At 39.0% G+C, this 22,419-nt stretch overlaps 4 protein-coding genes across 9 annotated transcripts; 1 reads left to right on the forward strand and 3 right to left on the reverse strand.

Annotated features, from left to right (window-relative positions):
• Nucleotides 1-1,342: 1,342 nt before the first annotated feature.
• Nucleotides 1,343-3,054, forward strand: LOC106445254 (dnaJ homolog subfamily B member 1). Its single transcript, XM_013886768.3, has 2 exons — nt 1,343-2,136; nt 2,324-3,054. The coding sequence occupies exons 1-2, from the start codon at nt 1,550-1,552 to the stop codon at nt 2,766-2,768; spliced, it is 1,032 nt and encodes a 343-aa protein (XP_013742222.1). The 5' UTR covers nt 1,343-1,549; the 3' UTR covers nt 2,769-3,054.
• A 1,579-nt stretch (nt 3,055-4,633) lies between these two features.
• Nucleotides 4,634-11,961, reverse strand: LOC106449166 (L-galactono-1,4-lactone dehydrogenase, mitochondrial). Of its 6 annotated transcripts, none has more exons than XR_007321007.1 (6): nt 10,893-11,955; nt 8,777-9,309; nt 6,843-7,158; nt 6,626-6,720; nt 5,219-5,359; nt 4,634-5,010 (listed from the first exon to the last, which is right to left on the reverse strand). XR_007321007.1 is itself a non-coding variant. In XM_048751682.1 (3 exons), exons 1-3 carry the CDS (start codon nt 10,899-10,901, stop codon nt 4,909-4,911), a joined length of 252 nt encoding a protein of 83 aa, XP_048607639.1. In that variant the 5' UTR covers nt 10,902-11,917; the 3' UTR covers nt 4,634-4,908. The 6 variants fall into 6 exon arrangements, 1 of the variants encoding a protein (XP_048607639.1); XR_007321006.1 differs by having other exon boundaries at nt 6,838-7,153; nt 10,893-11,954; XR_007321005.1 differs by having other exon boundaries at nt 6,838-7,158; nt 8,777-9,304; nt 10,893-11,953.
• A 6,420-nt stretch (nt 11,962-18,381) lies between these two features.
• LOC111209519 lies at nt 18,382-18,822 on the reverse strand. The gene has a single exon (XM_022709463.1). It carries the CDS (start codon nt 18,820-18,822, stop codon nt 18,382-18,384), a length of 441 nt encoding a protein of 146 aa, XP_022565184.1.
• Nucleotides 18,823-21,250: 2,428 nt separating this feature from the next.
• Nucleotides 21,251-22,032, reverse strand: LOC106453503. The gene is made up of 2 exons (XM_022709464.1): nt 21,903-22,032; nt 21,251-21,819 (listed from the first exon to the last, which is right to left on the reverse strand). The coding sequence occupies exons 1-2, from the start codon at nt 22,030-22,032 to the stop codon at nt 21,251-21,253; spliced, it is 699 nt and encodes a 232-aa protein (XP_022565185.1).
• Between the last annotated feature and the right edge of the window lie 387 nt (nt 22,033-22,419).

The raw sequence follows: 22,419 nt of genomic DNA on the forward strand, positions 1-22,419 counted from the left end.
GGAGTCTGACCATTCGTGTCTGAAAGCCACGTCTTGCGCTTGAGCGTAGATGCTGCTTGTTCTTTTAGACCAAAGGGATCAATTGGATTATGCATTTCCTCTGAGATCACATCATCCGTATACATAGTTCTCATCGCATTGTTGGTCCAGAAATCCTCATCGTCAGCTTCCTCCTCCATTGCAGCAATGTTGCTCTCATATGCTTCCTGATTCTCCTCGTCAGTTTCTGCGATGATGACACCTTGGTTGGGTATTGGAATGTCTCCTTCTCCATCATCATCGATGTCGTCATCATCACCATCATTCCCAGGACCACCATTGTTGATGAGACAAGCTCCTGAATCATGTGTGATCATCCCACATGCCTCACAGAAACCTCTAAGGCGCTCATATTGAAACTTCAAGACTGTGTTGACTCCCGCAGTGAACTGGTAGTTTCGCTGAAAGCGTAGAGGATGAGCAATGTTCCAGTTGAGTCTGATCCGTACAAACTCCAGACGTTGGCCATTCTCCTCGTTATACTTCATTTGGATGTATTGTTGATTCATGGATCTCGCAATGTGGAGAATGACTTCCCGATTCATGTATTGAAAAGGGATACCCCTTACTTGGATCCAGAAAGGGATGTAATTGAGCAGATCCAGATCCATTAGTGGAGTCCAGCGTTGAAGCACCAGCATCCTATCAGAAAAAGTCCATGGACCTCTTCGAATCACTGTATCCAGAGCCTCCTCAGATGGGAAGACGAATTGAAATCTTCTTCCCTCAATCATACGACCCCTCACCGTGCCTTCAAAACCCCAATTGCGGGGCATTGTGGCAACGATTGCCCTCAGGTTTTGTTGTCGCGGCATGACTGGTCTTCCAATTAGGATGAAACGATTTTCCTCCTCTGCTTGACGAACGACCTCGGTAAGAAGAACAAAAGGGGCATCGTTGATACCCAGATCAATGTCTTGTAGCGCACGACGCAAATTGTCCACCATTAGAGTCAGAAAGATGAAGAATCTCCAACAGAAAGAGATTAGGTTTGAGAGTAAAGTGTGAATGAAATCAGAACTTGCTTCGTCCTTTTTATAAATAGAGGAAGATAACTTCCTTCTACCCACTTCATCACGAGTAGACATGGTGTCTATCATGGAGATTACTGGCATCGTGGGTCGGTCGCATGAAAAAACTGCTCCGATGTCCATGGAGTCATCATCAACCACCTCAACGGTGGTGAGAAACCAAAGAAAAAATAACCGTTTGGTTATCGCTTTTTTTTTTGTCGCCTTTTGCTCAAGCATTTTTTTTTTTTTTTTTTTGGGTGTGTTTATGCGATTTATTTCATTAGCCCAATGGGCAATATACAGAAGCACATGGAGATTACAAAAGACCATGAAAACTCCCCTTCCTCTCCCCTAGTATCCCACGCAGCCGCCTCTGATTCTGTTTCTCTTATTTTCTACTTTCTCGGGCGACGGCCAATTATCGTGAACGACCGGGGAAAATTACGATAAGGACAGATTGGTAAAAGTGTTACTCTCACTGTGAGAGAGAGAGAGAGATGGGTGTGGATTACTACAATGTACTGAAGGTGAATCACAACGCGAGGGAGGATGATCTAAAGAAAGCTTACAAGCGTCTCGCCATGATCTGGCATCCCGACAAGAATCCTTCCGCAAGGCGAGACGAAGCTGAGTCCAAATTCAAAGGGATCTCCGAGGCCTACGACGTTCTCTCCGACCCTCAGAAGCGCCAGATCTACGACCTTTACGGCGAGGAAGGCCTCAAATCTGGTAAAATCCCCTCTTCCTCGGATGCTTCTTCTTCCTCCTCCTGGAGAACGCCGCAGTTTCACCACCAGCACAGGGTGCATCCGCCGAACGCCGCGTCCTTCCGTTTCAACCCTAGAGACGCAGATGATATCTACGCCGAGATCTTTGGTTCTGAAGGCGGTGGCAGTGCCAGAGGAGGAGGACACAGAACGTTCAGGGATGGGAGTTTCAGGAACGGTAATTTCGCCAATGGTCGTAGCAGTGAGCTTAGGAAAGCTCCTGCTGTTGAGAATCCATTGCCCTGTAGTTTGGAGGATCTCTCCAAAGGTGCGAAGAAGAAGATGCGCTTATCCAGAAACGTTTACGACGCTTCTGGGTATGTTTCCTTCTCCCTCTCTATACTTTCATTGGATGATTCAGGACATAAGCTTTTCTAGTTAGGTTAGGTGTCAGATCTTCTTGTTTGCCATTGGTTCAACTGTAAGAAAAAGATGAATGTATATGCATGCGAACTGATGTCTGAATACTGTTATGTTTCTTGTTTTTTTTTCGTTTTTTTGCAGTAAAATGAGGGTCGTAGAGGAAATATTGCCCATAGAAATAAAACCAGGGTGGAAGAAAGGCACGAAGCTCACTTTCCCTGAGAAAGGCAACGAAGAGCCTGGAATCATACCGGCAGATATCATCTTCGTGGTTGAAGAGAAGCCACACCCTGTTTTCAAGCGTGACGGAAACGACCTTGTGTTCAGTCAGGAGATCACTCTACTTGAAGCACTCACTGGTAAGACTATTGACCTCATCACGCTTGATGGAAGGACCCTCATGATCCCACTAACCGATATCATCAACCCTGATCACGAGATTGTGGTTCCGAACGAAGGAATGCCTATCTCTAAAGAACCCGGGAGAAAAGGTAACCTGAGATTGAAGCTTAACGTGAGATATCCGTCCAAGCTGACGGGGGAACAGAAATCCGAGCTGAAGAGAGTTCTTGGTGGGGTTTTATGAAGAAGTTTGGCGAAACATAGCTTCAATTCTCTCTTTCTCAAGGGTCTCCCTCTCTACTCCCAAGATTAGATAATATTAGTAAAAGAGGCTGTTCGTTTCACCATCTGTCATCTCTATCCAGATGATCCATTTGTATGTTCGTTTCACCATCTGTCATCTCCATCCAGATGATCCATTTGTATGATCTATTCAGATCATCCATTCAGATTTTTGGGACTGTTTGTCTGTCCATCCAAATGGTTCATCTAGATGAATCATCTAAATGAATTTTATGTTTGTTTCTTTATTTTCATTTCCACCGAAATGAGTTTAGTAAACAAATTATCAAAATACCATTGTCTTGATTTAATACAATAATAACTTCTAATAAACAAAAAAAATTGATAAACATGTATTTGAAAAAAAAACATTAGAGTTTCAAACTAAAAGAGTATTAATAATAAACCGACTATAACTTCGGTCTTGGCAGAAAACGAAATTTTTCGGTTATGACGGAGAACGAGATTTTTCGATTTTGACGGGAAAACGAGATTTTTCGATTTTGGCGAGAAAATGCATTTTTTGCGGTTTTGGGGGGAAAACGTGATTTTTCGATTTTGGCGGGAAAACGCGTTTTTTTGGTTTTGGCGGGAAACGCGTTTTTCGGTTTTAGCGGGAAAATACAATTTTCGGTTTTGGCGAGAAAACACGTTTTTGCGTTTTTGGCGGGAAAAACGTTTTTGGCGTCAAAACGCGTTTTGAAGTTTTGGCATGAAAACGCATTTTTTCGGATTTCGCGGAAAATTCGTTTTGGCGGGAAAATATATTTTTGCGGTTTTCACGGGAAAATGCGTTTTTTGGCGGGAAAACACGATTTTGCGGGTTTCGCGGGAAAATGCGTTTTGGCGGGAAAATGCGTTTTGGCGGGAAATGCATTCTGATGAGAAAACACATTTTTTTGGTTTTGGCGGGAAAACACGTTCCGGCGGGAAAACACGTTTTGTGGTTTTGGTGGGAAAACGTGTTTTTGTGTTTTGGCGGGAAAATGTGTTTTGCGGTTTTGGCGTGAAAATGCGTTTTTGTGATTTTGGCATGAAAACACGTTTTTGCAATTTTGGCGGGAAAACATGTTTTTGCAATTTTGTGCAGAAATGCATTTTTAGGGTTTTGGCGTGAAAATTTTGATTTTAGGTTTTCGCGGAAAAATGTGTTTTTGTGGTTTTGACAATTTTCGTGTGTGACAAAATGATATTATGTTTATGTTTGTAATTTGTGAATTACATTAGGGACATAATACACATTATACCAAATTGAATGAACCATCTCCATCCAAATGGTCCAAATTGGATCAGCTGAATGGACTTTAAAATTAAGCCTAAAATTTTCGAAAGTCATCCGGATGATCCATTCAGATGAGTTGCACTTTTAGTGTATAAACGAACAAAACTCTCATCTCCATCCAGATGGCTCATCCGGATGGAGAAACGAACAGCCCATGATTTCAGCATTGAGTTGCCAAAACCTACAGGATTCAACTGAAAACAGAAACTCAAGGACTCTCCAATTCAAATAGGCAGTAGAAAGTGATGTGGGTTAGTCAAACGTACAGACCAGGCACTAAGCAAAAAACCATAAACTTCCGTTACGTACAGACCAGGCACTAAGCAAAGAACCATCAACTTCCGTTGCAAGCTTAACTAAGACCATACTTACCTACCTCTAATCCATGCATAAGCCAAGAAATGTAAGTCTAAACCAAATAGAAAACGAAACCAGATAGGTCATCTAGATAAGACTTTTGGTGGCTAGGAAAGACGGGCACAAAACAAAACCCTTATTCGTCCAACTTGGGCAACTGAGATTCAGGAATCATAACAGAACGAAAATCACGAGAAAGTGAAAGAACAATATTTATTTATGGGAATTTGGAACAACAGTAATATAACTCAAATGTACACTTTTTATGACCCAAACAGAATTCTTTCCTTCCTCTCTTCGTACAAACACTTGTAGATGCAATGAAAACATGTATGTATCGGATTCCAAAAAGAGGTAACTTTAAGGAGGAAATAACCTATTGATGAAAATGTTTCAGGCAGTGTTGGAGACGGGGAAGAGCTTTTCCACCATATTGTTGGGGAGAACTCTGTTTGGGTCAAGCTCACGAAGGAATTTTTGTTGCTTTGTTGTATGCATCCACAGGGAATCTTTTTCTGAGTCTTTCTTGTAGGGCGGCTTCAAGTTCCTCTTTATCCTTTGGTATCTGTTTACATAAAGATCCAAGCAGTAAATATTATATTAGAGAACGTCCAAACAGCAAACTCACTCATTTCCTTTGCTTCCTTTTCACAATGAGGACAATTGTATTTATAGCAGAAAAAGGTATTAAGATACATTCGGTTAAAGGATCTAACTAAAATATCAAAATTCTAAAGAAGCGCGTGAATCAGGACCACTAAATCTACAATTACCTCACTTTTAGCCCAGTGTTCATACGCAGAATATTGATCCCACAATTGTGTCTGTGTCAAACGTCTATAGTGGTAAAACTCGTCTGTGATGTCCTTCCTCTGGCGAGGATCTGCTGTCGGGAGGTACATGATTATACCAACCTGACACAACATGCATATTATATAAGTGTAGATGACTAGCAACTGAGAGACAGGGAAAGAAAACGGCACAAAGTCAATTCTGGAACAAGATTGGTCAATAGCAAGAATCTACCAAATAGAGTAAATCATGTAGAGCATCATTTCTACCGGACTCGTCTTTCCTATGTACATGTTCGCAACAATATTTGAAAATGTTTCTCCTCGCAACAGAGGCAGAGACTGACACCAATATCTCATTTATACTTATTTTTGAAGGGAAGTGTAACACCCGTCCCCTCCTTTCTCGAGACCGGCGTGCTACTTACCGAAAAGTACCGAATCAAACCGAGTTATTCAAAACCAAATAAAATATCAAACACATTTAATAAAATAAATCTGAAGGAAATACATCTTTAAATTGATTTATAAAAATACGTCAAATAAATCAAATGAAAACCGAAATAAAATACAATTATCCCAAAGACACCAAACCGTCCAGATATCCAACTACTCGGCAAACTCACCTGCAGTGGGAAGAAAGAAGGATGAGCAACAGGGGAGTCACCTAGTGAGGTATGGAATGCTAAACCGCAAACCACTGACTCAGTACATAGCACTACGCCTATGTAGGCATAGCTCTAGCATGAACAAACAAGATGCCTAGCGCATCACACAAAACAAACAATGCGCTGATGGTACATAGCTAGTCCACACACCCGGCATTCTCCTCATACGGATATACGATAATATAATATGCATCGCTAGTCCAGACATCTCTGGACCCCCGCACTCCACCAATATGCGTCGATATGCAAACGTCTCTGCACTCCGCACCACACAATATATACGTCGCTAGCTCAGACATCTCTGAGCCCCCGTACTCATCACATATGCGTCGCTAGCTCAGATGTCTCTGTGCCCCCGCACTCTATACGTCGCTAGCTCAGATTTCTCTGGCCCCCATACTCTATACGTCGCTAGCTCATATTTCTCTGGCCCCCGTACTCATATGCGTCACTAGCCCAGATCTCTCTGGGCCCCCGCACTCATCACATAGTCCCTACTATATAACTATATATATATATATATAACAGTCTTTAACATCAATCATTTCACACAACCGTTGAATCCTCTATTATCTTATTTCCAATTTAACAATCAAAAATAATAATAAACAAACAAGACTCTTAAACAGATTCGATTCACAGAGACAGATCATGTTTCGAAACTAGACTTTCCATAATAGTAGTGCTAAACTAGTACGAGATTTAACGGAGTAGCCCTCACCTTAGCCATTATGGAGAACCAGAAACGGATCCGGCAATAAACGAGATGACTTGATCCCCAAGAAAATTAGGGTTTCGCCATGGAGTTTCATTACTCTTTAAAGACAAACCATATCAAAAAGGAACATAGACAAAATATTAAGATAAGAATAAGTATTGCATTTATAAGAATGGTTACTTGATACACAAGAAATAAAAAACGAGCAGTTGAACCTCACGATTTTGATTCGCGGTTATGGATCTCGGATTCGGGCTAACGGTGATGCATCTCCGGTGGATCACGGGTCATGGTTGATGATTATGGTGTGGATCAACGGCGGTCGAGGTGCGGTGATTCCGGCTTGTGTGCCTTCTCTCCCTCTCGGCTCATGCTCTCCATCTCACGGATCCGATAGGAGAGATCAGGGCAATGACGTGACGGCACGTAACGAGTCTGTGATGGCAGGGGCTGTTCCTCCAGTATGATACCCGGCTCCACAACGTTGATCAGCGGCGGTTGGTGCTAAACGGCGTGTGATGAAGATGACAGCTTCTCTTCCCAAAGCATGGAGATTGCACATAGAACAAGAACATAAACAAGGAGAAGTCAATATTGGAGAAGGGAAGAGATGATAGGTGAAGTAGAGAAGAAAAGAAAATGGTTGATGCGGCTCCCGAGAAGGAAGAAGGGTGAGTGCAAATATATATAGCTAGGTATAAGGAATAACACAATTAATTAGAAATAGGAATAAATTAGTTTGAGGAATGGTTTGGTCCAATCATATTAATTAAAAAAAATAAAACCAAACCAACCGGTTGAAAAAACCGGGTCGTTACAATTCTTCCCCACTTTCCCGGAATTCATCCCGCATTCTAAAAGAATCCGAAAAGAACTTCAACGGCTATGAAGGAAAGAAGAACACAAGATCAATCAAACAATGTAAACGAATTGAAACTTGGTATTTTCCTGCAAAAATAAAAGAGTTAGAGACACTATCAACTAACCGAAAAATACTGGACAGAAGGGTGCCACTTTTTTTTTTTAACTCCCAATCCCGAAACATTGAAAATTGTTGAAATCTGAGTCCCACAAATCGCCATCCCGGGTCAGAGCAGGGACGAACCCGCTCTGATACCAAATTGTAACACCCGTCTCCTCCTCTCTCGAGACCGGCGTGCTACTTACCGAAAAGTACCGAATCAAACCGTGTTATTCAAAACCGAATAAAATATCAAACACATTTAATAAAATAAATCTGAAGGAAATACATCTTTAAATTGATTTATAAAAATAAGTCAAATAAATCAAATGAAAACCGAAATAAAATACAATTATCCCAAAGACACCAAACCGTCCAGATATCCAACTACTCGGCAAGCTCACCTGCAATGGGAAGAAAGAGGGATGAACAGTATGGGAGTCACCCAGTGAGGTATGGGATGCTAAACCGCAAACCACTGACTCAGTACATAGCACTACGACTATTTAGGCATAGTTCTAGCATGAACAAACAAGATGCCTAGCGCATCACACAAAACAAACAGTGCGCTGATGGTACATAACTAGTCCACACACCCCGCATTCTCCTCATACGGATATACGATAATATAATATGCGTCGCTAGTCCAAACATCTCTGGACCCCCGCACTCCACCAATATGCGTCGATATGCAAATGTCTCTGCACCCCACACCACACAATATATACGTCGATAGCTCAGACGTCTCTGGGCCCCCGTACTCATCACATATGCGTCTCTAGCTCAGATGTCTCTGTGCCCCCGCACTCTATACGTCGCTAGCTCAGATTTCTCTGGCCCCCATACTCTATACAGCTCAGATTTCTCTGGCCCCCGTACTCATATGCGTCGCTAGCCCAGATCTCTCTGGGCCCCTACACTCATCACATAGTCCCTACTATATAACTATAAATATATATATATATATATATATATATATATATATATATATATATAACAGTCTTTAACATCAATCATTTCACATAACCGTTGAATCCTCTATTATCTTATTTCCAGTTTAACAATCAAAAATAATAATAAACAAACAAGACTTTCAAACATACTTGATTCACAGAGACATATCATGTTTCGAAACTAGACTTTCCATAATAGTAGTACTAAACCAGTACAAGATTTAACGGAGTATCCCTCACCTTAGCCATTACGGAGAACCAGAAACGGATCCGACAATAAACGAGATGACTTGATCCCCAAGAAAATTAGGGTTTCGCCATGGAGTTCCATTACTCGTTAAAGACAAACCATATCAAAAAGGAACATAGACAAAATATTAAGATAAGAATAAGTATTGCATTTATAAGTATGGTTACTTGCTACACAAGTAATAAATAACGAGCAGTTGAACCTCACGGTTTTGACTCGCGGTTATGGATATCGGATTCGGGCTAACGGTGATGCATCTCCGGTGGATCACGGGTCACGGTTGATGATTATGGTGTGGATCAACGGCGGTCGAGGTGCGGTGATTCCGGCTTGAACGCCTTCTCTCCCTCTCGGCTCATGCTCTCCATCTCACAGATCCGATAGGAGAGATCAGGGCAATGACGTGATGGCACGTAACGAGTCTGTGATGGCAGGGGCTGTTCCTCCAGTATGATACCCGGCTCCACAACGTTGATCGGCGGCGGTTGGTGCTAAACGGCGTGTGATGAAGATGACAGCTCCTCTTCCCAAAGCATGGAGATTGCACATAGAACAAGAACGTAAACAAGGAGATGATCGGTGAAGTAGAGAAGAAAAGAAAATGGTTGATGCGGCTCCCGAGAAGGAAGAAGGGTGAGTGCAAATATATATAGCTAGGTATAAGGAATAACACAATTAATTAGAAATAGGAATAAATTAGTTTGAGGAATGGTTTGGTCCAATCATATTAATTAAAAAAAAATAAAACCAAACCAACCGGTTGAAAAAACCGGGTCGTTACAATTCTTCCCCACTTTCCCGGAATTCGTCCCGCATTCTAAAAGAATCCGAAAAGAACTTCAACGGCTATGAAGGAAAGAAGAACACAAGATCAATCAAACAATGTAAACGAATTGAAACTTGGTATTTTCCTGCAAAATAAAAGAGTTAGAGACACTATCAACTAACCGAAAAATACTGGACAGAAGGGTGCCACTTTTTTTTTAAACTCCCAATCCCGAAACATTGAAAATTGTTGAAATCTGAGTCCCACAAATCGCCATCCTGGGTCAGAGCAGGGACGAACCCGCTCTGATACCAAATTGTAACACCCGTCTCCTCCTCTCTCGAGACCGGCGTGCTACTTACCGAAAAGTACCGAATCAAACCGTGTTATTCAAAACCGAATAAAATATCAAACATATTTTATAAAATAAATCTGAAGGAAATACCTCTTTAAATTGATTTATAAAAATAAGTCAAATAAATCAAATGAAAACCGAAATAAAATACAATTATCCCAAAGACACCAAACCGTCCAGATATCCAACTACTCGGCAAGCTCACCTGCAATGGGAAGAAAGAGGGATGAGCAGTATGGGAGTCACCCAGTGAGGTATGGGATGCTAAACCGCAAACCACTGACTCAGTACATAGCACTACGACTATGTAGGCATAGCTCTAGCATGAACAAACAAGATGCCTAGCGCATCACATAAAACAAACAATGCGCTGATGGTACATAGCTAGTCCACACACCCCGCATTCTCCTCATACGGATATACAATAATATAATATGAGTCGCTAGTCCAGACATCTCTAGACCCCCGCACTCCACCAATATGCGTCGATATGCAAACGTCTCTGCACCCCGCACCACACAATATATACGTCGCTGGCTCAGACGTCTCTGGGCCCCCATACTCATCACATATGCGTCTCTAGCTCAGATGTCTCTGTGCCCCCGCACTCTATACGTCGCTAGCTCAGATTTCTCTGGCCCCCATACTCTATACATCGCTAGCTCAGATTTCTCTGGCCCCCGTACTCATATGCGTCGCTAGCCCAGAGGGCCCCTACACTCATCACATAGTCCCTACTATATAACTATATATATATATATATATATATATATATATATATATATATAACAGTCTTTAACATCAATCATTTCACACAACCGTTGAATCCTCTATTATCTTATTTCCAGTTTAACAATCAAAAATAATAATAAACAAACAAGACTCTCAAACATACTTGATTCACAGAGACAAATCATGTTTCGAAACTAGACTTTCCATAATAGTAGTACTAAACTAGTACAAGATTTAACGGAGTATCCCTCACCTTAGCCATTACGGAGAACCAGAAACGGATCCGGCAATAAACGAGATGACTTGATCCCCAAGAAAATTAGGGTTTCGCCATGGAGTTCAAGACAAACCATATCAAAAAGGAACATAGACAAAATATTAAGATAAGAATAAGTATTGCATTTATAAGTATGGTTACTTGCTACACAAGTAATAAATAACGAGCAGTTGAACCTCACGGTTTTGACTCGCGGTTATGGATCTCGGATTCGGGCTAATGGTGATGCATCTCCGGTGGATCACGGGTCACGGTTGATGATTATGGTGTGGATCAACGGCGGTCGAGGTGCGGTGATTCCGGCTTGAACGCCTTCTCTCCCTCTCGGCTCATGCTCTCCATCTCACAGATCTGATAGGAGAGATCAGGGCAATGACGTGATGGCACGTAACGAGTCTGTGATGGCAGGGGCTGTTCCTCCAGTATGATACCCGGCTCCACAACGTTGATCGGCGGCGGTTGGTGCTAAACGGCGTGTGATGAAGATGACAGCTCCTCTTCCCAAAGCATGGAGATTGCACATAGAACAAGAACGTAAACAAGGAGAAGTCAATATTGGAGAAGGGAAGAGATGATCGGTGAAGTAGAGAAGAAAAGAAAATGGTTGATGCGGCTCCCGAGAAGGAAGAAGGGTGAGTGCAAATATATATAGCTAGGTATAAGGAATAACACAATTAATTAGAAATAGGAATAAATTAGTTTGAGGAATGGTTTGGTCCAATCATATTAATTAAAAAAAATAAAACCAAACCAACCGGTTGAGAAAACCGGGTCGTTACAGGAAGTCAAAGAAGAGAGAATCCTTACTAATAAAAAAAGACCTTTTGAGGCTCCATAGAACGCACACCTCAGCGAAAAATACAGTTTCTTTTGGATGACACGTGGCATAAAATATAGTTTTACATTTTAAATAGAACGCCCACCTCAGCGAAAAATACAGCTTCTTTTGGATGACACGTGGCATAAAATATAGTTTTACATTTTAATATTACTAATTTTCGAAAATAATAAATAATATGTAAACGTACAACATAAAAAATGGAAAAACTACATTAAACATATGTAAAATTACTATTTTTCATTTAAAAAAAGACGGCGTATCTCCATAATGTAACATTACCGTTTTATAAAAAAAACAAAAAACATTATATATAATTTCAAAAATAATAAATATACGTAAACATACAACATAAAAAATGGAAATACTACATTAAACATACGTAAGACTACCATTTTACATTTTTATTTAAAAATAATAATATGTAAACATACAACATAAAAAATGGAAAAACTATATTAAACATATGTAAGATTACCATTTTTCACTAAAAAAAAGATGGCTTATCTCCATAATGTAACATTACTATTTTGTAAAAAAAAAACATTATATATAATTTCGATATCCTTACCAATAAAAGAGACCTTTTGAGGTTCCATAGAGCGTCCACCTCAGCGAAAAATACAGCTTCTTTTGGATGACACGTGGCATAAAATATAGTTTTACATTTTAATATTACTAATTTTTGAAAATAATAAATAATATGTAAACATACAACATAAAAAATGGAAAAACTATATTAAACATATGTAAAATTACCATTTTTCATTTAAAAAGAAGACGGCTTATCTCCATAATGTAACATTACCGTTTTATAAAAAAAAAACAAAAAACATTATATATAATTTCAAAAATAATAAATATATGTAAACATACAACATAAAAAATGGAAATACTACATTAAACATATGTAAGATTACCATTTTACATTTTTATTTAAAAATAATAATATGGAAACATACAACATAAAAAATGGAAAAACTACATTAAACATATGTAAGATTACCATTTTTCACTAAAAAAAGATGGCTTATCTCCGTAATGTAACATTAGTATTTTGTAAAAAAAAAAAATTTATATAATTTCGATAATAATAAATAATATGTAAACATACAACATAAAAAATGGAAATACTACATTAAACATATGTAAGATTACCATTTTACATTTAAAAATAACAATAATATGTAAACGTACAACATAAAAAAATAGAAAAACTACATTAAACATATGTAAGATTACCATTTTTCACTAAAAAAATGATGGCTTATCTCTATAATGTAGCATTACTATTTTGTAAACAAAAAACATTATATATAATTTCGAAAATAATAAATAATATGTAAACATACAACATAAAAAATGAAAATACTACATTAAACATATGTAAGATTACCATTTTACATTTAAAAATAACAATAATATGTAAACATACAACATAAAAAATGGAAAAACTACATTAAACATATGTAAGATTACCATTTTTCACTAAAAAAAACGGCTTATCTCCGTAATGTAACATTACCATTTTATAAAAAAAGAAAAAAAAATATAAATATAACTATTTGACTATTTGTCCAAGTTCTTCTATTAAACATTGCCGTTTTACATTAAAAATGGAAAAAAATATTAAGATTTAAACATCTATCTTAAAATATAAAATATAGATATTAACTAAATATAAAGTATAAGAAAGAGAAATACTCAATATATAGAAAAATAAATAGTAAGTAAATATTATAAATATATAAATATATGAATTATATATACAATAATAAGTAAATGCACAATTTTTAAAATATGGAAAGAGATATTAAATATTAAACATCTATCTTAAAATGTAAAATATAGATATTAAGTAAATAGAAAGTATAAGAAAAAGAAATATACAACTTAAAAACAATGGAAAAAATATATTAATATTTAAACATCTATCTTAAAATGTAAAATATAGATATTATGCAAATAGAAAGTATAAGAAAAGGAAACACACAATTTAAGAAAATGGAAAAAGTACATTAGTATTTAAACATTTATCTTAAAATGTAAATCTATCTTAAAATATAAAATTATTAGTAAATAGAAAGTATAAGAAATAGAAATACACAATATAAAGAAAAATAAATAATAAGTAAATATATAATATAAGTAAATACGGAATTTAAAAATGGAAAATTACATTAAGATTTAAAAATATATCTTAATATTTAAAATATAGATATTACGTAAATAGAAAGTATAACAAATGGAAATATACAATTTAAAGAAAATGGAAAATGTACATTATGATTTAAACATCTACCTTAAAATGTAAAATAGAGATATTAAGTAAATAAAAAGTACAAGAAATAGAAATAAATATACATGAAAATAAATTATAAGTAAATATATAATATATAATATATGAATTATATATAATAATAATAAGTAAATACACAATTTTTTTTAAAAAATGGAAAAAGTTCATTAATCATTAAACATCTATCTTAAAATGTAAAATATATAATATAAGTAAATACACAATTTAAAAAAATGGAAAAAGTACATTAAGATTTAAATATCTATTTAAAAATATAAAATATATATATTACGTAAATAAAAAAATATAAGAAATGGAAATAAACATTTAAAAAAATAGGAAAAATATATTAAGATTTAAACATCTATCTTAAAATGTACATCTATCTTAAAATGTACATCTATTTTAAAATGGTAGTAAATTATATAAAAATGAAAATAGCACATTAAACAAAAAAAAAAAATTGTATAGTTTTATATCAAGAAAGTCCCTATAAAATTCATTATTCCATCAACATCAACCTCACACTATCAAGGAAAACTTTAAAGCACTCGAGCAAAAAAATGGTTCTACCATCAACTCTTGCCTTCCCAAAAACCTTTAATGACCTTGAAGGAGATTTTTTATAACAACGAACTTTTTGTTAGGTGGATTCATTGTTGGGAAATCCGCAACTTCCAAAAGCCAAACTTATTCATGGGAATTGAATTGCTTTTCATAGACTCAAAGATATTCTTACAAATTTAAATTAATCTAATCCATAATTTTATTGTTAATATTCATACTAACTCTTTCATGATCAAACCATTACACTTAATAACCATTCAAGCGTTTATCGCGAAACACTTCTTTCCTCGCCGAATCAGGTATTGGTTCATGTTGGTTTAGTATTTTTTTTGGTTTATTAACCGGTTTAGGATGGTCCTATTGTAAATATAATTTAAGTTGGTTTAGCATATATTATACTTAAAATAACTTAAATTAAATAATAGTAATATTATGCTTAAAATATAATTTTAGAGAGTTTTCAAATATAGTTTACAGAACATTATAGGTGATGAATTTAATTTATTAAATTCGTTTATTACTTAAAACTAAGTTTCTTAAAAAACATACAGAGTTATAAATATCAATGCTGGATTGGTGAGTATAACATGAAGATAAAAATATAAATATTTCATTTTCAAGATAAGAAATTCAGTTTTTATTCAGTTACTCAATATATAATATCTTAAATTATTTTTTTAAAAATATACATAATTTATGTATATATAGATTAATCTTCCAAACTTAAACTATTATATTATATATGAATAATGTTTTTAAATAAAAATAATTTATGATTTAAAAAAAATAAAAACAACAAATAGTTATTTTCAAATAATGGATGTAATTTACATTATACTATCATTTAACAAGTATTAGATACGTTTTGATATATCATTATTATCTATTTCCAGAAAAAATAAATTGTTAAACATCAATATCATCTAGGTTAAGTATACTAACAACACAAATTCAAACATCACAAAAAATATTTACATAAACATTATAATACAATAATTTAATCAAAAAATACAATTCAAAAAGACAATATTCAAAAGAATAGTTATATACTTAATATTTGAAAATCAGATATTTTTGCTAAAATTGTACTTGCCTGGTCAAGGAGATCGACCATCTTTTTACGGATCGATCGATTGTTGAGCATGTGGTAGATCCGAAAATACTCTGCAGTTTAATTAAATATCTAAAACATTTATTCCAACACTCAACAGATAGTTTTGCTAAATATGATAATTAGATAGCCAACAAAATTACAAAAAATATTTAAATAGTAAAAAATATGTTAATTTAAAGTGTTAAAATTTAAAAATAAATTTTAATTATGACATGCATCTTAACATTTATATAAATATATATCACAACCTAAATATAAATAATCTAACAACATAAATTAGAAAAAAATAAAAATCTCGGGCGTAGCTCGGATTAATCTCTAGTAACAGAGAGAAAACAAGAGTTACCCATGAGAAAAGTTCATCCTCCGCAGTGCTGAATGCAGGACTAATGGGGCTCTTGCTTGGAGCTGTCCAGCGCTGCTCTGTGGCTTCCTTTTCTATCACTTCTTTCAGCTTTTATATGTATTCAAGGTCTTTCGTGCTAGGTTTGGCGAGGGTTCCAGCAGGAAAACAAGTTTCAGATACCCACGGTTGACCACCGCAATCAAATCCCAGGATTTCATTGCTCCATCCTCTCAAATAACATTTTTTTTAGTTTTTGTCACAAAAATAACACTCAAAAATAAAAAATGACCAAAATAGACTTTTTTATTTTGAAATGTTTAATATTTTTATTTTATTTTTTAAATTTGAAACCCCGGGGATGATGGATAAGTGTTGTGGCTTTTATTTTTTTGCTTTAGAATAATAGCTGTAGATTTTAATGTTGTACCTGTAGATTTTAATGTTGTAGCTGTAGATTAATTATTTCCAGAGCATTAAATATAAAGCTCTAGAAAAATTAATTTTCAAAGCTATTTTGTTTCCTATGTTAGTTTTTATAGCTGTAACTTTAATTTTTTTCTTAAAGCATGATTGGTAAACTAAATTGGATGTAGAAAAAAAAAAGCCGTGGAAAGCACTCACAGCACTTGCCAATCACCCATATATTCCCAAAATCCACCTCTTAACTCTAAATCATAAGTCTAAATTAATTAACTCTTGGATATAAGTGTATATTTATCCTTTAATAAAACTTATTTTGGTCATTTTCTTCCTTAAAATCTATTTTTATGAAAATAAACTAAAAAAAATTATTTAAGGAAATTTCTCATTTTTTTATTTCTTTTTGTATTACATTTAGTCCGCAACAATAGAGAAATCAAGTAAAGACATAACAACTAAAGGATAACAATACCTATACTTCAAAATCCTCTCTCTGTAGAGGTCACAGACATGCTTTAAAGCGTCGTGTGTAGTGTACTTTGGTTTGTCCTTAGTTGCCCCACTCCATTTTGACGAGAAGCAGATCTGTATGCTGGACATGGTTTCTCAAGAGTGCAACCATACTATCAAGACTAAGATAACTAAAGTTAGCAACACTTAACACAAGTTGCTGCCTTTCAACACATTGGAGGGTGACCTCAGCAACAACACCAAGGCCACATCGAGCTCAGGATCTTTATCCTTGGAAAATTCAATAGTCTAGCACCTCAAAGAACAAGGTGGAGACGAAATGTTACTGCACACGAACTCTCTTCTTCTCTTTATCAAAACCGATCCCATTCAGAGAAAGACCCGAGGCAACGGGTCGGATCCTCTTCTTTTTTCGTTCTCATGAGCTTCCTTGACGAGAGCTTCTAGATCAGCTAGAGTCTCCGGTTGGTTGACGTTCCTAGTCTGGATTGGATGGACCTCGTGAGTTAGAGACACTGTGAATGTAACGGCCCTGGTCCGGTGATCCTCGTCAAATACCATAATACAACTCATTTCATCCAATAGCTCTTATTAAAACCCAAATAGTCTTACATAAATCCGAACTCAACTTAAAGACTGAAATATCCAATGAAACCTTAAAGAAAATGTTTGAAAAATAAAGAAAAGACTCGAGAAAACACTTGCACCGTACGGACTTCTACTCCCGCTCCCTCTCGGCCATACCTGCAGGAAGATGGGTGAGTACGGATTACTCAGTGAGGGCAGGTTCTGGGAACCCACGAACTCAACTCAGGAGGAGCAAACAATCACAAGTCATGAGTTAATAAGATCTATTACACATGAACCCAAATACCCGACCATGAACTAATGACACCTAAATGCACGTTTTTATATCCCGCCTCTCGCGGTTGGCTCGTCTTCTCATTCCCCGTGGGTAGCTCTCGCTAGACCAGTATCCCATATTCATGTGGGTGCCCCAACGGGACACTACCCCACAGCTCCTATGGGTGCCTAGCGTAGAACTACTACCCCATGGCACACCCCCTTATACTCTATATGATCACCCAATCCCATATTTATACTTAACGTCATTCACTTATCTATTCACATGACGTCTCAACATCTTATCATCACTTCCTTGACAACCCTAGCATGCCTACGACCTCATCACAACAACCATACTACCTTTTATAACAACTAGATCAATCATATATCACATCACACTTATACACAAGTTCTAGATCTGATTAACAAAGGACTAAGTCCCATTGGTTACTCAACATGAGGCAAGTTCACAACCAAGTCCTCACCTTAGCTTATTGCAGTGGTAGATCTGGATCTAGAGTGGAAGAGACGGTCACTTCTCGGGATCTGGTTCATAAGTAGGATTCACAAGAGAGAGGAGGGTTTAGGATCCGTCATTCCCAATGACATAGAGCTAGAGAGCACAGTCTTACCTTGTGGTTCAGATCTCAGTTGCTTGCACGAAACCGAATCAAGGAGGTGATGGCTAGGGGCTCGGGTGCGGCGAGCACCATCTTTTCTTTCATCCTCATGGATTCCATCCCTCTCCCAGCGCACGAGCACCATCTTTTCTTTCCATCCACGGTTATCAACTTCCTTTTCATCCACAATCTTCACTGGTTTGCTAACCAACGACAGGTTACGTTGCGCATCTGCAGGTGGATGCGGCAGGATTAGCTCGAGTTCTCGTACAACCTTCCGTACCACTGAGACGTGGAACACATCATGGAAATCATACAATTCCGACGGTAGTGCCAGCCGGTACACGACTGTGCCAATCCTTTCCTTTATCACGTACGGGCCCATGTACCTGGGTGGGTCTCAACTTCTTCAACTTCCGGTTTGGGTCACTCCCTCGGAAGGTCCTCATTTTCAAATACACTTCGTCCCCTACTGCAAACTCTAGCTTCTTTCTCTGTTTGTCGGCGTAAATCTTTTCTTGAGGAGTTCTACTTGCTCGATCGTTTCTCCGACTAGTTCTGGAGTCATATCTCGTTTCTCCCCCACTTCGGTCTAACATAACGGGGTCCGACAGGGTCGCCCATACAGTGCTTCGTAAGGAGACATTTCAATACTCGCGTGGTAGCTGTTGTTATAAGAGAACTCCACTAATGGTAAATACTCGCCCCATTTACCTCCCCATTACAAGACGCTCGACGTCAGCATATCCTCGAGTGTCTGGATGGTCCTCTCGGATTGTCCATCCGTCTGGGGGTGGTAGGCGGTGCTAAGGCGAACCTTTGTTCCTAATGCCTTCTGAAAAGCCTGCCAAAAGTTTGAGGTAAACTTTGGGTCCCGGTCAGATACTATGCTTGCAGGTACCCTATGCAGCTTCACTATCGTTCTCAGGTATTCTCGAGCTAAGTCTTCAGTCTTATCAGTAGTTCGTATAGGCAGGAAATGAGCCGTCTTTGTCAGACGGTCTACTATAACCCAAATGGCGTCCCTGTTCCCCGTGGTCCGTGGTAGTCCCGTGACGAAATCCATTGTCACCATATCCTATTTCCATTGGGGTAGGGGCAGTTCTTGCAATAGTCCTCCCGGGACTCCGCGTTCCGCCTTAACCAACTGATAGGTATGACACCGGGCTATCTACATTGTAACATCTCTCTTCATTACTTCCCAGTGGTAGTACCGTTTCAGGTCCTGGTACATCTTCGTCTGTCCCGGGTGAATCGAGAATCGCGACTGGTGGGCATGCGCCAGTAACTCGTCCCTTAAGTTTCCTCCCTGAGGTACGCACACTCGGACTTTAAACAGGATAGTACCACTCCCGGCCGTGCGGTACCCACTCACCTCCTTGTCGACCATCCCTTGGAGAGTGGAGTCCGTTTGCTGGGCCTTACTGATGCGACTCAGTAGATCAGCTTGTTCCACGACTTCCAACCCGGCGCCCTCCTCATTTACTGTCGTCGCACAGAGGTGTAGTTTTGCTAGGGCCGTGGCAAGTTCCTGAGTTTCCCTGGCTCCGGAAACATCTGATTTCCTCCGGCTTAAGGCATCTGCCACCAGATTTGCCTTCCCGAGGTGGTAATCGATGACCAGGTCGTAATCTGCTAGCAGCTCCATCCATCGGCGTTGTCGTAGGTTCAAGTCTCCTTGAGAGAAGACATATTTAAAACTTTTGTGATCCGTGAAAATCTGCACTTTTTCTCCGTACAGCTACGATCGCCAGATCTTAACGGCGAATACCACCGCTGCTAACTCCAGGTTATGCGTTGGGTAGTTAGTCTCGTGCTTCCGCAGTTGTCTGGACGCGTAGGCGATCACCCTCCCATCCTGCATGAGCACACATCCCACTCCAACTCCGGATGCGTCGGTGTAGACCACAAATGGCACCCCAGGTTTGGGTAGAACTAGTACTGGGGCTCTAGTCAGCATCTCCTTTAGTTGTTTGAATCCCTCCTCACAAGCCTCTGTCCATTCGAACCTAACCTCATTACCTGTAAGTGGGGTGAGTGGCCTTGCTGTTGTGGCGAACCCTAAAACGAACTTTCGGTAGTATCCTGCCAATCCGAGGAAGCTTCGAACTTCAGTGGCGTTACCTGGTGTTAGCCATTTCGTGATTGCTACGATCTTCTCTGGGTCCACTGCTATCCCTGCCTCGGAAATCACATGCCCTAGGAACCCGATCTTACGTTGCCAGAAACTTCACTTGCTAAGCTTAGCATATAATCCTTGCTCTCGTAACTTTTCCAGCACTATACTCAAATGGTGTCCCTGGTCCTCCCGGTTCTTGGAGTAAATCAAGATATCGTCGATGAAGATGATCATGCATTGGTCCAGGTAATCTCTGAAAATGTCATTCATTAGCCCCATGAAAGCTGCCGGCGCATTAGTCAGCACAAAGGGCATACTACGAATTCGTAGTGTCCGTACCGGGTACGGAAAGCTGTTTTCTTAATATGTCCTTCGTGAATATGAATTTGGTGATAACCTGAAGCAAGATCGATCTTTGAAAACCATGTGGCCCCTTCCAACTGATCCATGAGTTCGTCTATACTGGGTAGGGGGTATTTGTTTTTGACGATTACCTTGTTTAATCCTCGGTAGTCGATGCACAGTCGAGGGCTCCCATCCTTATTTTTGACAAAGAGCACGGGCGCACCCCATGACGAGCTACTCGGGCGTATGAATCCCTTCTCCACTAGTTCTTCCAGTTTTTTCTTAAGTTCGGCCATCTCTGCCGGTGCCAATCGGTAGGGGGCTCTGGAAACCGGGGCGGTTATGGGTTCTAGCTCAATCGTAAAGGCATTATTTCGGTGAGGTGGGGTCCGCGTAGTGGTTCAAACACATCTGAATACTCCGCCGCTACAGGAATACTTCTCAGTTTTGGTGCTTCGGTCTCCCCCACCATTTCTATAGTGGCTAGGAAGGCTTCTCCTCCTTTCCGGATTGCTTCTTCGGCATGAACCATTGATACCACGGATATCCCGGTCCTAGTTCTCATTCCTCTGTACACGATTTGCCTCCCATCTAGCGGAAATCTAACGCATGCCTTGGCACATTCGACTACAGCCCTGTGTTGTGCTAGCCAATCCATTCTCAATATCACTTCGTAACGCCCTAGTTCTAACTCCAGTAAGTCCCCGAGTAGGTTCACTCCTGCGAGGATCATTGGCACCTCTTCATACCTTCCCCTCGTGGCCATTTTCTCTTTTCCTGCAGTCTCGACTCCCGTCACCATGGTGTTGAAGTTTCCCTTAAAGTTCCACTCACGTGTAAGTCTAGGGCTTACAAAACTGTGAGCTGCCCCAATGTCGAAGAGAGTGAATGTTGTCACTCCTCCGACCGCGATAGACCCTACACGATACTAATGCTAAGCTATGCGACTTCTAACGGTTCTTTTCATAATATATACTCGTAGGGTCAAGACAAGGACATACCCGCGATTGGTTCGGCTCCTTCGCGACCTTCGACTGCGTACGCTCGTGGCCTTGCAGCTTGTCCTCTCTGCTGTTGGGGTTGCGCCCCTCCCGCATTCCCTCCTTGATGTAATGGACAATCCCACGACATGTGTCCTTCCTGTCCACAGCGGTAACAGCGTCTGCGATGGGCTTGTCTCTCCTTTGGGCACTCCCTCGCTACATGGCCGAGCTCACCACAGTTTTAGCATGCTCCCGCCCTGCACTCTCCCATATGGAATCGTCCACACTTTTTGCATGGGGGCCTTGACGGGGCAGGCTCGGTCGGGGGCAATGCATCCCGGGGCCGGTTGGCACCCCGATTCTGGGAGGTCTGGTTCTGTCGCCGCTCCTCCTCGAGTCCTGTTTCTTGTTCAGCGGCTCTCTCGATCAGTTCATGGACATCACGGTAGTCCCGCACGTTGCAGCTATTCCTCAGTTCTATCCTCATTCCTTTAAGGAACCGGCAGACTAAGTCGTGGTCACTTAGGTAGTGGCC

Source organism: Brassica napus, chromosome C3, assembly GCF_020379485.1.
Source record: "Brassica napus cultivar Da-Ae chromosome C3, Da-Ae, whole genome shotgun sequence".
NCBI lineage: Eukaryota > Viridiplantae > Streptophyta > Magnoliopsida > Brassicales > Brassicaceae > Brassica > Brassica napus.

Coding starts and splice junctions, on each gene's coding strand:
- LOC106445254 (XM_013886768.3), top strand. CDS start 1,550: ATGGGTGTGGATTACTACAATGTACTGAAGGTGAATCACAACGCGAGG. Junction 2,137..2,323: donor AACGTTTACGACGCTTCTGG/GTATGTTTCCTT, acceptor GTTTTTTTGCAG/TAAAATGAGGGTCGTAGAGG.
- LOC106449166 (XM_048751682.1), bottom strand. Junction 5,011..5,218: donor AACACTGGGCTAAAAGTGAG/GTAATTGTAGAT, acceptor TTATGTAAACAG/ATACCAAAGGATAAAGAGGA.
- LOC111209519 (XM_022709463.1), bottom strand. CDS start 18,822: ATGGGCCCGTACGTGATAAAGGAAAGGATTGGCACAGTCGTGTACCGG.
- LOC106453503 (XM_022709464.1), bottom strand. CDS start 22,032: ATGTCGTGGGATTGTCCATTACATCAAGGAGGGAATGCGGGAGGGGCG. Junction 21,820..21,902: donor AGGAGCCGAACCAATCGCGG/GTATGTCCTTGT, acceptor AGTATCGTGTAG/GGTCTATCGCGGTCGGAGGA.